Source organism: Pleurodeles waltl, chromosome 10 (assembly GCF_031143425.1).
Source record: "Pleurodeles waltl isolate 20211129_DDA chromosome 10, aPleWal1.hap1.20221129, whole genome shotgun sequence".
Taxonomy (NCBI): Eukaryota; Metazoa; Chordata; class Amphibia; order Caudata; family Salamandridae; genus Pleurodeles; species Pleurodeles waltl.
In genome coordinates, this window is record NC_090449.1 from 802,865,931 (window position 1) to 802,879,405 (window position 13,475).

The window sequence follows — 13,475 nt, forward strand, 5'->3', positions numbered from 1 at the left end:
GAATGTAGGGATGGAAAGGGACCAGTTTCAATGTGTACTTTAATGCCTTATGATGAAGTCAAATCCCTATCATTATGCAACCACAAACAGCAAGCATGTGTCTGCCTTTAAAATCAAAATTTGTCCAAAGTGGGAATAAAACATTGTAGAACCATATTGTGTTCAATCTAAATAAATCAGGACCTTAATAAGCACCAAGAATTCATGTCATATTCTAAGCATGCACACTCACACCATTTTTTTTTTAACATTTGGTTGGTATTCCACAAATATGAACACTATAAGCACAGATTTCTCCTTTGCGCTTAACTCAGATATTTGGATCTATTTTGCCTTTGAACAAAAGCCTTGACCATCTTTTGGCTCAACTTTGGTGGGGAACGAATACAGCAGCTCCACTTCTAAAGGGGTCAATGATCTACAGCCATATTCCTGGGGTGTCACAGTCAGGAGGTATGTGTTACTAGGCATGTCAGCACTATCGCCTACTAAGTTTAGTATTATGACATTTACCATTACAGAGGACAAGGCACCAAATCTCTCTAGGTTTGGATGCGCGCACGATAACCTTATGACGAATGGAAAACGGTGGGATGCCTGTGAATGCCTGCTTCATGCAGGGATGCAGCCTGCAATTCCCTAAACAGTGATGCCAGCAGAGTCACTGGCCTACAGTGGATACCTCCATAGACTCCAATATCACTGAAGGGCTTTAGAAAGGTAAACCCTACCTTGTGTGTCACATTATAGAAAGTTGAACCTTGTTCAGAGCTAGGTGGAGCACGCAGCCTGGACAGCAATCCCACCTAACTACATCAATTTATTTAGATATACAATTGTATCTCTAAATAAATTGATGTATTTAGTATTTTTTGTTGTACCAATGTAGGAATTTCAGAGCTGCACAGCCCCACAGCCCTAATGTAGATTCCACTCCACTCTGACACACCACTGTATGGAACTCCACTGCATGGCACTCCACAACACACTACTCATTTTACACCACACCACTCTGACACTTCATACCACTTTACTCCACTCTATGTCACTTAACTCCACCCTACACCCCTCCACTCTACAACACTTCACTTGACTCTGTGGCACTTTACTCCACAACACTCTATTCCATTCCAGTCTATGACATTCTACTCCATTCTGTGCTATTGTATACATCTCCACTCTGCACGACTCCACTCTTCAAATCTCCACTCTGCCACTCTACAACACTCTGCTCCAGTCTACACCACTCCACGATCCTCTACTCCAATCTAGTATACAATACTCTACTCAACTCTATGCCACTCTACACCAGTCTACAACAGTCCACTCTATAACTCTCTACTCCAGCCTATACCACTACACTCTGTCACTACATTCCAAGCCACTTTCTTCAACGCCACTAAATTTAAACCTTGCTGAACAGAAGCCACACTGGCGTACAACATGGCTAAAACACATTGGCAAAGTCAATTGCTCTCACCTAAGCCTGTTTTATATTTTTATTTAGCCAATTGAGTAGTCTGGAGACTGGGGGGCAGGGGCATCAATTTGATAGTATCCATTTTATGCAGCCCAATACTTTGCCAGTCTGCATGGAAACACATGGAAATAGCTTTATATACACACAATGCACTGAACATGTTCTTATTAAAATTTGTGTTTTCACTTTCAAATATATGATTATATTCTAAAACAATTAAATAACATAATACAATATATATTTATGGTTTGAAGCTTTCCCCGCTTCCTAAATTATTAATTGTATTAACATAAATGATGGGCTGTGTAGCATTAGCCTAACAAGAGATGCTGTTCAGATGTACTTTTGCGCTCTGGTGTGCCATGTGATCTGTTTCTTAAAATCATTTTCATAGAAGTAGATAGCCCAATATCCAATCAGTCCTTCCTGAATAAGAATGTCAATAGTTAGTGGCACATCTACAGTAGCCACAATAGGGCTGTATGATGGAAGTAGTGCTGTGAAACACTATTGATTTGGTGGTGCGGTTCATCAGATCTAAAAATTAGTTTTCATTTTGTCAGCAAAAAGAAACCATTCTTAATTAAAACAATGTCCAACTTATGAGAGTGTTACAAGCAGAGGTGAGTTCATATCAAGGTGGCACACTAGGCCTCACAATTTTTATGTATTAAGTGAAGGCACAAATGTGACCAGATGGTTTCAGGGTGGATGAATGGAGATGGGTTGTTAGTTTGAGAATGGGACATTTATCATGAAACGGCAAAGTTCACTCTGAAGTACAGTTAGTACTGTTTAGTATCTGCTACCAGACTGGCTAGACTAACATGGAGAATTTCCCAGCTCAGCATGAATGAATAGGGTGCTTGAAGAGTTGCTGTCACTTTCACAAGGGGATCAACTAATTTTCATTCTTTGTAGGGTAATACCACTGGACTGTATGTCGTTGGCTCTACTAAGTAGGAAGGAGACTGTGGTGTTGAACTCAGTGAGCAGAATAGTAATGAACAAGCAAGTACATGAAGGCACAATTCAAAAGACTCCTTATAGTTCACCTCACTCCATAGTGTAGTGCTACACAGAATATACCCCACTCCCAAGGATGCATGCATAGAAGTGGAATGAGGAATATGATATATTTACATATGCTTTAACAGTGAAAGCCCACCTCAGTTTAAGACCAGTGCCAACTGTTCAACCTACCTGTGAGAGAACAGGGCTGATTGCAGGTGTCCCCTAACTTTTTGCCCCCATTTTTCACTTTTTGCTGGTGTTTTCCTGACTCTGATGGTGCCCTGGGTACTGCTAACCAGTCCCAGGGCCTGTGCTCCGTGTACAATCAGTATGGAAATTAGGCTAATTATAATTGGCTAAGTTAACCTACCTATAAGTCCCTAGTATATGGTAGGGCATGTAGGTTTAGGGACCCTAGCATAGGGGACGCACAGGACTTTTGGCTGGCGGTGGGGTGGGACTTTGAGCCCCTTTAAATCTTCAATCGCGCTCCCGCTTCGCGGGACGCGCAGGACTTTTTGCTGGCTGGCGGTGGGGTGGGACTTTGAGCCCCTTTAAATCTTCAATCGCGCTCCCGCTTCGTGCGACGCGCAGGACTTTTCGCTGGCTCGCGGTGGGGCGGGACTTTGAGCCCCTTTAAATCTTCAATTGTGCTCCCGCTTTGTGGGACGCATGCGGGCGGCGCCCAGGCAAAGCCTGGGCCAAGGGCGGGCCCGTCCTTCACCTATCATCGACTGGAAGAGGCTGGGCTGAGCCCCCCCAACATCTCTACTGTCATAGTAGGTCCAGAGACTGTGTGTTCACCAGGAAAATTAGTCTAGAGGTACCTGTACTTTGTTAGGGGGGCTCCTTGTTTTAGGATTTATTGTGCCTCCCTGGAGTGGAATTTAATATTGCGCGGGCACTTATTAGCGCGCCGCATTGCTGCGTGGTAAGGGTCAAGGGTGGGCCCTTTTGAGGCTGGGCTACCCCATTTTTGGCTATAACACAAATCATTAAAGAGAGTTCAGATTTGAGGTGAACACGTCGAGGATAGAAGATTCTGTTGTTGTCCTTCCTTTTCTAGGGGGTGTGTGTGAATATTATACATTATGGGGAAAAGAAAGATCAGTCTACAAAAGGGGGAATGTGGGTTGGGCTCTTCAGTCCAACCTTCTAATACCAACTATTTATCCTCTGTAATTGGGGCTATTGAATCCGAACTGGAACAAGTAGAAGAAAGGATTGGGGCCGTTCAAAAATCTGCTCAGCAGCCTCCACTGGAGCCTGCTGTTCATATAGTTACTAATTCAAAGGCCGGGTCATTCCCTTTGGTTTCACCTACCAATATTACACAGTTTGATCACTGTGATATGCCTCAACAAGATTTAATTAAAACTCCTGTTTTAAGTGTTAAGTAATCTTTGGAATGCTCTCAGGCTGAATCCCCCCCACAGAAGAAGAAGAGAGCGGGTAAAAGGTACAAGAATACAAAAAAGGTCTTGGGCCCTAAAAAGAGAACTTATACTCCTCCGGCAATAAGAGCCAATGAATCATTTGTTTCGGTTTCTACCAATGAATGTTCTACGAACAAGGATGTTCTTAGTGATTTTACCGGCACAATAGATTCCATACTTAAATCCTTTTGTGTAACTTTAGAGGAGAAACATATTACTATGATAACCAAAAGACTGACTGTTTTTGTAATAATGTGATTAGCACTCTTTCCCAGTCACTTAATTTAGGATCATCAATTGTGGGAAATGTTCATAGTCATGAAGTGGTAAAACAAGATAATCTATCACCTATATTGTCATCTCAAGGAGCTGGTATACCCTCGGCCAATTCCTTGGTCAAGATAATATTGTGAATGATTTGTCTCAAGAAAAGTTTAAGGAAGTTTATTCCTCCAGGCCAAAAATTCCCCCATTTAACAAATCTATAAATCACACAGAATTATTGCATTTACCTCCTGATTGTATTCCGTATGTTTTGGTGTTAACAAATGTGCCTCCTTTGGATAGTACCAAAAAAGAAGACACACAAACCTTAATTAGGAAGTCTGCTCACTGGTTGAAATCTAAATTTAAATCTAATTATCATCCAAACAATAAGATCCTTATGGCGTGTAGAGTGAAATGGGTTGGTTACCTAAGAAAAGCGGATGATGGAGACCGTGTTGTAATTAACTTTGCTAATCCCTGTTCAGTTGACTATCTACTGGCTAACTCTGATCATTGTAGTAGGTCAGAAAATGGGATTCAAATACATTCACTGTGCCATTTTTTTGATCATTCTCTTTTACCACAATGTTCTACTGTTGATCTTAGTAATCACAGTCTGGTCTCAGTTAGGCCACAATTTCAGGTAAACGTTTCTACTAGTAATTGCTTCCCGGCTTTTAATTCTCTTGATGAGAACGATTGACTCATGGTTACCGTAAGCCCGGGTTCCAAAAATTTGGTGAGCTTAACAGCCGATGATGATCATGCTAATTCTATACAGGAAGAAAGTGAGACCTTATTTGATACTTGCCCTCTTAAAAATATTGATAAATCGGCATTATGTCTAGGATCCAAACCCATGACTTTGATCAGTTGGAACATTGCGGTGCTTTGGTCTAAAATAGATAACTTGGATTGGACGAGTTTTATATCATCTTTTGACATAATTTGTCTTCAGGAGACCTGGTCAAAAGATACGTTTCTCTTGGATGGGTACACATCTTTTTGTCAACCAGCAATAACTTTTTCAAAGGGAAGGGCACGAGGAGGACTTTTAGTTATTGTATCCTTACAACTTCCACTATTGAATGTGTCTTTAATTTGGTCCTCACCTTATTTCCTGATTATTTTATTATCTATTAGAGGATGTAAAGGTATTTTGATTAAAAAAAATTATAATAACGTTCCGCGTGGTCTCCTTAAGGGAAACCTAGAGGATGTAGTAGATTTTATTGATTCATCTACCGAACTGCAGGATGAAGACTTAATTGTCTTCTGGGTTGGTGATTTTAATACTCCCCTGTGTTGTAAGGAACCCTCCAAACTGTGTGCCATCCCAACTGAGTGCAGAGAGTTGCTAACCCATTTCATTCATTCAATTGAAGGAGAAGCTTTGAATTTCTTCCTATGTAAGTTTGATTTGGTTCATGTAATGGAGAAAGCGGCATTAGATACCTTAAATATCCCTACTTTTATAGGGAATTCGAAGGGGAGTATTATTGATTTTATTCTTATTGGTTCCCCAGATTATCATTCAATACGCGATTTTGAGATTATCCCTCACTGTGCTAGTGACCACAATCCCTTATATATTAAACTGGATTTAAATATTAATCAGGCCTTTAAGAATAAGGGATCTAAACGAAATACCACTTTCCATACAAATTTTGGCCCACGTCTGAAATGGGACAAAATAAATCCAATGACATTTAATCAGGATAATATAAGATCTAGGTTAGATTGCATTAATATTTGTCTGTCCCAGCAGCTAGATAATGATCGCATAGTCCAAGAATTAGAACTTTTAAGTAATATTATCTTGCATGTTTTGGTGGCGGATAGGCCTTCTATGAGCTCGGTTGCCCATAAATGGTTTGACTCCGCGTGTTCAACTGCCCATAAAAAAATTATAAAGTCCTTAAAGTAGTTCCTCCTCCTCGTTATTTTATTAAATTAGCTAGGGCCGAGTATAAGGCCACACTGGAAAAAAGGAAATTAGAAATAAGGACTAAGGCATGGGAAGAGCTATTGGCTGCCTCGGACTTGAAGGACACTTCTAAATTTTGGAAGGTGGTAAATCACTCATATTTCTCGGATAATAACATCAAGGCTGATGATTGTCTTATTGCACAGGATGTATGGATGAATCATTTTAGGAAAGTATTTCACCCAGATAATGATGATAATGATATTTTGATTAAGGAGGATAATGTTACTAAACAGATTATTATAGACTCTAATACAAATGCCCAAATATTACATTTGATCTTCATGAGGTCCTTGGAGCCATTAATCGATCAAGGCAGGGAAAGGCTCCTGGCCCTGATGGGGTTCCTGTTGATATCTCTAAATCTAAGCCTGATCCCTGGGGCCCCTTAGTTACAAATGTGTTGATAAGCGTTGTTAAAAGTAATATACCCTCCTCATGGAAACTGGCTACTATTATTCCTATATTCAAAAAGGGCAATAGACAAGATCCCTCCTGTATTAGACCAATATCTCTTATTGATTCTACGGCCAAGATTTTGGGCAGTGTGATTTTATCTCGCCTGGAGGATTGGGTGACAGAGGCACAGATTTTATCTCCAATCCATTTTGGTTTTAGACCTGGTTTAGGCACAGTTGAGCAAGTTTTAAACTTGCACCTTATACTTAGTAAATACATAACTGCCAAAAAGGAGTCCATTCATATGGCATTTATTGATTTAACTAGCGCTTTTGATTTGGTAAATAGGGAGAAGTTATGGCATATTTTGGGAACCCTGGGGTGTGATGTGACTTTACTGGAGCTCATAAAGTGCCTACACACGGATTTAAAGGTGTCAGTTCAGTTTGGCCCATCTGGTCAGAGAACCTCTCCCATTCCCTCAACTAGGGGTGTAAGACAGGGATGTATTTTAGCCCCTTTTCTTTTTTTGATATATATAAATGGGCTTTACTATTTTAGATAAAATATGGGAAGGATGTACCAATGATGGGCCAGAGATTGCTTCCAGTCTTATTATATGCAGACGATGCTGTACTAATTGCTTGTACTGCAAATGGTTTACAAGGCCTGCTGGACCTCTTTTTAAACTTTATGTTGGACCTTGATTTGAAAGTTAACTATTCTAAGACATTTGTTATGACATGTGGCCCTCGAAATACTAAGTCTAAACAATTTACTATGGGGGGCAAGATTATTAATAAGATGAAGAATTTTTGTTATTTAGGTATGCATGTGAGCTCTTCCATGTTATGGAATACTCACCTTAATTTTAAGACCCAGCAAATGGTAAGGAATATCGAAGCGATTTTCCGTTTTACTCGTAAATTGGGTCATGGACCTTCTTCTCAGATCATAAAGCTCTATAACTCCAAGTGTGTTTCAGCAGCCCTATATGGGGCAGGTGTTTGAGGCTACAACAAAGTACCCACTCTCCAATGTGTTGAAAATAAATTTATGCGTAGGTTATTGATGGTACCCAAGTGCATAGCAAACATCATTAGCCACAAGGTGGGCCAATGTTCTTTAGAGGATACAATCTCTATTGCCCCTCTCTTGCTGTGGATTAGTTGTTGGGCGAATCCAGCGGCAAGTCTTGTACAGGAGTGTATTACTGAATGTTTACAGTTGGCCAAGTCAAATAGGAATCCCTTGCTTTCGTATTTGCGAAAATCCTTTGAAAAGCTGGGGCTTAGGTATATGTTTGAAGAACCTCAATCGCTAACCACAAATGCAAGGTTTCTGTTGAAATTACGTCACTCCGAGCATATTTTAGATCTAAGACTTTACAGTTCTCTGAAACTGAAATCTTTTGATTCTTATACTCAGATTGTTACGGCCTTATACATGGAACCCTATTTGACTCATGTCCCAAAATACATTCTCTTTTTACTCTTTTTAAATTGAATTTGATTCATTTTAAGGTGGCCTTTCCTAAACAGTGTATTTGGCAAAAAGATTTACCACCTTGCCCTTGTGATGTTAGATCAAAGCAGAGTACTTCTCATTTTTTTCTTTTTTGTTCTCCTTTATGCTACCTCTTGAAATGTTTTTATTTGACCTATTTTACGTAAATTAAGACCCATTCATTATAAGGAAGCTCTGTTATATTTTCAGAAATTGCCAAAAATTCAAATTTGTTATCATGTATTACATTTTATTAGATCCTCTATTGCTATTAGGAATCAGTATTAACATTTTGTGAATTATTTACGTTACCTCCCTTATTTCTGTTTAAATGTTATATGTTTATGACAGTTTTTGTGATTTTATATCGACTGAGGATTTCTGTCATATTTTTAGGTTCCTCAGAAATGTTGGTATTATATATTTAATGTGTTATGATATCAGTAAATGTTTTGATAAGAATTATTGTAAATTTGCACATCTCTAAGTGGCATCAAACCATACTTAGTATTTCTCTCTCCTGTTTATAAAGGGGAATTTGGATTAGATGCATTTGGGCTGTTTTAGGTAATTTATTTTATGGTATCTAAGTTGTGTTTTAAATTACTTCTCATCCTGTAGTCCTGTAATATGCTATTCTGTTTGTACTTTTATGCCAATTGCCGAATAAAGATCTTTGACTGACTGATAGCGCACCCATAGGTGCACTGCTGAGGTGCCCAGTGTCATTTTAAAGGCAGACCTGCCTTGCTGGCTCCTTTTAAATTCAAATTACATGCAAATTCGACTTTGGAATTAAAAGTAGTTCCAAAGCCTTAAACTACCTTTTTTTTTTTTACATATAAATCACCCCTAAGGTGTGCCCTATGTGACCCTAGGACTGGGTGCCATGTAACTATAAGCAGGGACCTTATAAAAAAAAGTTTTATAAGCCCTGGTGAGGTAAAACAGCCAAATTAGTTTTTCCCTCATTGTAGTTAATGGCCTCCATAAGCTAGAAAGGGGAGACTTTATTTTAATTTTTAAAGTCCCCTTAAGTAACAGATACTAGAAGTTTGGTATCAAATTAATTGTTATAATAAATCCCACCACTTCCAGTTGTTAGATTTAATATACCTTGTTCAGGTAAAGAGTTTTAAACTTTACCTGAAAAGTTGCCAACTTCAGCCCTGCAGTGTTTTTGCTGCTATGCTCTGATTAGCCAGCCACTGGCAGCCTGGCCAGGCTGCCTCGATGAGGTGTGAAGTGGCCTGGCTCCACACAAAGAGATGTGCCTGGGGAAGGGAATCTCCCCTCAGTAGATTTGTGAAGCAGGAAGGGGGAGGGATGCCAAACTGGTCTTCAAAGGCAGAGAAGGACATTTGGAGCAACGTAGCAACACCCTCACAACCTGCAAACCCAGACAATGAGGTGCCCCCTTGATTAGATTAGGAGAGAGAAGGAGAGGGGTGTGTTTAGGGTTTTTAGCCACACCAGTGGGTGGGCTCAGCCAGATGTAACCTCCAAAAATCACTTTCAGCCATGATGGATGTTTGAGGAATGTTGCACATGGACACTGCACTCTGGAGGACTGCACCAGCTGCGCACTTGGGCTTCACCACTAAAAGGACTTTACCTGTCTTCTACTGCTTCAGGAAGGGACTCCCTGTTTGCCACAGGTACAAAGGAGCTGCCCAGAGTCCCCTGCATCAAGTCATGCAAGCAGAGCCCAGCTGACCAGCGTCCAGTGGCCATTTGAGGATTCTGACCAGGTGCATTCTGGGAATTGTAGTCCCAACTCCCAAGGAGCAACTAGGAGCTTCTGGAACCTTGGATCAAGTTGTGGACACTACAAGGACACAAAAAGGACCTCTGGAAGAAGATCCAGAAGTTTGGAGACGTTTGGAGCAACTCCATAAGTTGAAGAGGTGCATTGTGGGAGTTGTAGTCCCAGACCCCAAGCGGCACACCAGAGCCTCTGAACCCTTGGCTGGTGCTGTGGACCACTTTCCTGAATCAAACACTTCTGAAAGTAAGTGTGACAGTGTTACCTCGTGGGTGGCCTGAACTCTGGACTTTGTTCTTTTTGAGTGTGACCTTTTTTTAACCCTTTGAGCGCTAGTCGCTTCTATGTGCTAGAAAACATTAATTCTTTAAAAATTCATATCTCTGGTTCCCCTTATCCGATTTTATTTGTTTTGGTATCAATTTAAAGATACAAATATAATCTACTGCTATGAATTGATTTTGGATTTTTAAACAGTTTCCTGTGTTTTATTTAATTACTGTTTTGTGATATTTGAATGCTTTACGCTTTGTCTCCTAAGTTAAGCCTTGTTGCTCGTTGCCAAGCTACCAAGGGTTGAGCTGGGTTTAATTTACTGAGACCTAAGTGGAGGTTAGTGGCCTATTGCTAAGTGTAGGTACTTACCTGCCCTTACCAATAACCCATTTTCCAACACTACCAATACACACTGTTGGATCTTCACGGGCTGCCTAGTTAATGTAAAATAAGTTACACCTTTGTGGCACTGTGCCTAGAACTGTATAAGCATATAATAATATTTCATTGACTATGCTCAAAGAGCCCTCAGAACCTATGTTGGTATGAAGATGTCTCTGAATAAAGCTTGGTTGAAGAGTTATACATGAAATTCACTAGCAGTGATGAGAAATTGTTTGATGACGAGAGATGTCTCAAACTATTTACCCTCTCAACACACTGCTAACCAGAACCGATATACAAACTGTGTATCCTTCCTGTGTTCTCCTTTTACCTTAATATGCTACACTATCTTAAGAAATATGGAAAACACTGAACCACTGTTTAAGTGTTCCATAGCTAATGTCCAAGATCCAATTTTCACTATGATCTATTGCCTTATACTGCTACATAATCTCTATTTACTCTGTGTTTATCTCTTATTCTTTGGAATTTTGTATCACATTACAGAAATGCCGATATATAAGTAAAGGACATTATAAATGCTCCCGTATTAATAGGTTCGTTTGAGAGGTTAATAATTAATAATAATAATAATTAAATTAATAAATACCTACTTCGTAAAACTACAGTCCAGTATTTAGAATAACAAACATTTGTGACCCACCTAGCTTTCTTGGGCATAAGGTGGATGATGTTTTACTGTAACTAAAGCATTGTGTGATAGTGCATTGTCATTTACAGACAATACATTTTCCATTGAATTTGGCACTAAATTTGCACAGACATTTAGGTTTACTGGTAAAAGTATAATGTAAACAAATTATATTGTATAGACATCAGATTTCAGTGAGTATTTATCATCTGTGCATCACCAAGGACAGTGTCTAGACTTGTTTTGATCCAATTAAAATATTTGCTTTCATCACACTACAGAGTTACAAAAAATGTGCATCAATTTTGCTTTTTTTAACTGCCAAATGTAGTAGTTCATTTACAGGTATTTACATTTAGTTGTGTGTTACAAAAAAGGCATCCTACAGCCTTTCCTGTCGGACACTCTATACCCCAGCAAGATTGTAACAAAATTCACTTTACTTTTCTTTAACTGCAAAATGAAGGGAGTTTGTAAACACCTATCCCCTTGTTAAAAATATAAGCAGCAATTTGTCCGAAGGCACAGCCTGAAATTTGACCTCTTTCTTTGAAGTGCAGCAAATGTGACAAGATAACTACAGAACTGAAAGACAGCTTTATTTTTTGGACTTTCAAAAACCGCCAAAAATAGTCTGACGACCCTCAGTTTTGGAAACGCTGGTGTAGAGAAGTAAAATCTATATGTGTTGTAAATATACATGTCAATATCGTGGAATAAGACAAACTTTGTTATAAATGAATCTCTAGGGAGCTTTATTATGGTATTTCAGACTTGATGAAGCGATTATATACTGCAAAACATCCTAGAAGAAGGTAAATATTTTAGAACTGTGATTAATACGGAAATTTTTTTTTTTTCCTAAAACAAAGTTAGTTTGTTAAACAAAAGGCCTCCCATAACACTATGAATGACCCTGAATTAATAAGCACCACTTGAGTTTCTTGTTGGAGCCAAAGATGAGAGATATAGCACTCTGTTATTGCTAAAACAAGAGAGCACTCTATGATTTACACATTTTTACATAATTGATCCAACTTGTGCAAGACCATAGTGTGGATGCAGAAGACTTGGCTAAGATGTATAATCATTTTGCTGTGTTAAAACGGAACTAACTGTTCTCTTTTTTATTATTGTCTATGTACATCAAAAGAATAACATCATTTCAAACAACGGATATTTCCTCGTAAAGAACTATTCATTCCTTACCTGATCAAAGTTATACAGAGCAGCATGCAGGTTTGCCATCATACCCGTGGGTGGTTCATTGGTTATTTTGACAGAGTTCTCCAGTATTCCCTGAGGAATTATATGCTCTTCTGGAGTGGAAGCAGGTTCAGCACTTATGAAGACTCGGTAATCAATGTGGCTTCCTCTGCTGTACTGCTCAATCAGCTTCTCTAAAGTTCCTAGCCATTTGCCTACCAGATGGACATTCTGATAAAAGACAACAGTTATATTAGAATATTAATATTCTTTATTTTAATAACCATATTGACATAACCAGGAGTCCGTGTAGTTATGATTGCCATGCTAGTAATTCTTCGAGAATAAATAGTGCAATAGCATTTTACTCTCTGTGCATCTGCAAATATCTATAGGTCTGTTGGAATGTTTTATATATATATATATATATATACATATATATATATTTATATTTTCACTATAAAAAACAAAGGACACAGGGGCATTATAATTACGTTCGCGTTTTACCCATATAAAACCATAGAAATTCTGCCATGATAGTTCTACTGACAGTTACGCTTATCTGAAGAAACAATAACTTGTGCAATTAAGTAACTTTAAGCCACGAGTTGTAGTTTCATAACCTAAGTATAGCTATAAGCATAACTGCTGAATTTCTTAGGTTTAGTGTGGGTAAAACCTGAACCTAACTATAACTTTCTTGTCAACTTAGTTTTTTCAGTTAATTTCTGTTTTTTTAATGTAAATTAAAATAGAATTACCATATGTTAATACAACCACCACCGTGCACATCCTACGTCCATGCGCAGCGGGGTTGGCCACATGCACCCCACCACATGCTGCACACCGCCTTTGGTTGTGCACAGCAGGGCTATGGTGTGTGAGTTTTTTTTTGTTCCATTGTGCTTCAGATCTGCGGATCCATCGCAAATTTACACTGTTGGTCATGCTTCGTACTGTGGTGGATTCGCAGAACAGCCAATAAATGAATTGGTCAATGTGTTGCACATGAAAGGTCCCTCAGAGACCCCTCCGTGTATCCTACGTGGTCAGAATACCCTTATCCTGATGTTTTACGTGTGTCTTTATTTATGTTTTCTTTC

General features: G+C 39.1%; 1 protein-coding gene across 1 annotated transcript in view; it reads right to left on the reverse strand.

Annotated features, from left to right (window-relative positions):
* DNAH11 (dynein axonemal heavy chain 11) overlaps positions 1 to 13,475 on the reverse strand; it is a 2,866,633-nt gene that overhangs the window by 143,643 nt on the left and 2,709,515 nt on the right. Inside the window, exon 74 of the mRNA XM_069211469.1 lies at positions 12,376 to 12,603. Coding sequence (XP_069067570.1) covers positions 12,376 to 12,603 — 228 coding nt within the window. The remainder of the gene's footprint in view (positions 1 to 12,375; positions 12,604 to 13,475) is intronic.